The following is a 2,029-nucleotide window of genomic DNA, read 5'->3' on the forward strand; positions in this document are numbered from 1 at the left end:
CCTCCCACCCCTGGTAACCAACAAAGAAAATTCCCTCCAATAGATAAACCTTTCCTTAAGTTTTACAATAACGGACTTATACAATATTTGTCCTTTTGTGACTGACTTATTTCACTCAGCATAATGCAATGACTTGGTTTTAACTACTATTTTATGCCTTACAGAAAGGTAAAGAGTTGGTAACAGTGCTTTTACCTTCCTTCTCCTTCCCTACAATTAGGACAGGAGCACGCAACTCTTCGAAGCCTCTTGCCAGGTTGTACCTCTTGATCCGAAGTTTGCTGGCCCTGCTGCAAATGCACTTGAGTGAGTTGGTCAGGACTAACAGCACCTATCGTTGCATTAGCAATTCCTCCAACTGCTACGGTTACAGGAGCTATAGTAGCCTGTTGGACTTTTACTCCATCCTGTCCTTGCTGCTGACCTGAAAAGGGGGAGGAGGAGGAGAGTATTATAATGTGTTCCATTCCTTAAGAAAGGATTAAAAAAATGTTCGTGTGGACAATTTAAAGCTAACATATATGTTCCATAAGATATATGTAAAGTATAAAAGCAAACACAGTTTATCACTTACACTATGCTCATCTCTTTAAAATACAACATTCTTACTTGAGTAGCTCAGGTTGCCTCTTTGTCTGGTTGATGTGACTACACATAAAGCATTTAACCCTTCTTATGGCTTAATTTCTCCATTTGTAAAATGAAGATAATAATACTTGCCATTTACTTACCTCACCAAAGTGTGGTGAGGATTCATGAGACATTACATGAAAAGCACTTTGAGATCCTCAGATGAAAGATGCTATATAAATACAAAGCATTATTATTACTATTTCCACAGTAAGCAACATATTCATTCTGAGAAAATATGGACATTTCTCATTCCTAAATAGTTTAAATTACAAACATCTCCTTCATTGATGAGTCATTTTTTCTAGTATACATGTGAAGTGTTTTACTTAAATGAAAAACCATCCATGATCATTACACAGTCACTGTACTCATAAAGCAAACATTTAGATTATTATCACTCTCTTCACTCATGCTATCTATCTCAGGCTTTACCTCTTAGATTAGTACATATACCAGCCTGGCTTACTTATGGAAAAATATGATAAATGATGCATAATATGAAAAAAAGTATACCTATTTACATATGTCTTAATTTTATCCTGAAGGACACCTGGAAATGCTTTATAATTACCTTTAAATATATATATATATATGGAGTTCTACTTTATCCCCCATCAAGTGTGAGAACAATAAATACGTGAATTGATGGAAAAGAAAAATCACAGAGTTAGAATTAAATAAATTTTTACAAATCCCTTACCACAGTGCCTGGCACAGAACTGTTCATTACATATTAGCTATCATTATTATTAGTCTCTACTGTGTTGGGTGGTGATACAAGAAAAAAATATGCTAGCAGAAACAAAATAAAAGGACTTATTGTAAAGCTGCATATGTAGTATTTTAAATATGTGGAGCAACAACAAACAACAAAAAATAATCAAAATTACCAAATAAGAAAACAGCACACATTTTCTAAACAAAATTAAACCTCTAAGTCTCCTAGCTAAAGTAAATCTTACCTTCCTATATATACTTACTGCACTCTGAAAACATTGGTAGCACTTATAACTATAAAACAAATACAAATATGATGTGTTCTGCCTTGTTTTAGTAAGAGTACATACTGTATCACTTCTACTGAAGTCTAATTTTTGTTGACCTTTGAATTAGCAAGGTGTGATAGGAAAAGCAATGCAAATTATCAAACAGGTTAAGTCTATGATGGGGCACTTGGAGAGCCTCAGTTTTTTCATTTTTAAAATAATAATCCTTATCTACCTCAAGAGTCCCTGAGGAGTACAGTTAATACTTGGTTCCTAACCAGAAGGTTGGAGAAATGAGTCTACCCAGAGGTCCCTCAGAAGAAAGGCCTGACCAGCTACCCAGAGGGACCGAGTAGTTGATCCTGCAGGCTTGGGACCATAGTCGCAGGGGACATCAAACTCAATTGGCA

The 2,029-nt window shown here is 35.3% G+C and overlaps 1 protein-coding gene across 1 annotated transcript in view; it reads right to left on the minus strand.

The window, feature by feature from the left end:
• SP4 (Sp4 transcription factor) overlaps positions 1 to 2,029 on the minus strand; it is a 93,318-nt gene that overhangs the window by 45,609 nt on the left and 45,680 nt on the right. Inside the window, exon 3 of the mRNA XM_007945982.2 lies at positions 196 to 424. Coding sequence (XP_007944173.2) covers positions 196 to 424 — 229 coding nt within the window. The remainder of the gene's footprint in view (positions 1 to 195; positions 425 to 2,029) is intronic.

This window comes from Orycteropus afer, unplaced genomic scaffold, assembly GCF_000298275.1.
Source record: "Orycteropus afer afer isolate SDZICR_OR568_19922 unplaced genomic scaffold, OryAfe1.0 scaffold00008, whole genome shotgun sequence".
NCBI classification, from domain to species: domain Eukaryota; kingdom Metazoa; phylum Chordata; class Mammalia; order Tubulidentata; family Orycteropodidae; genus Orycteropus; species Orycteropus afer.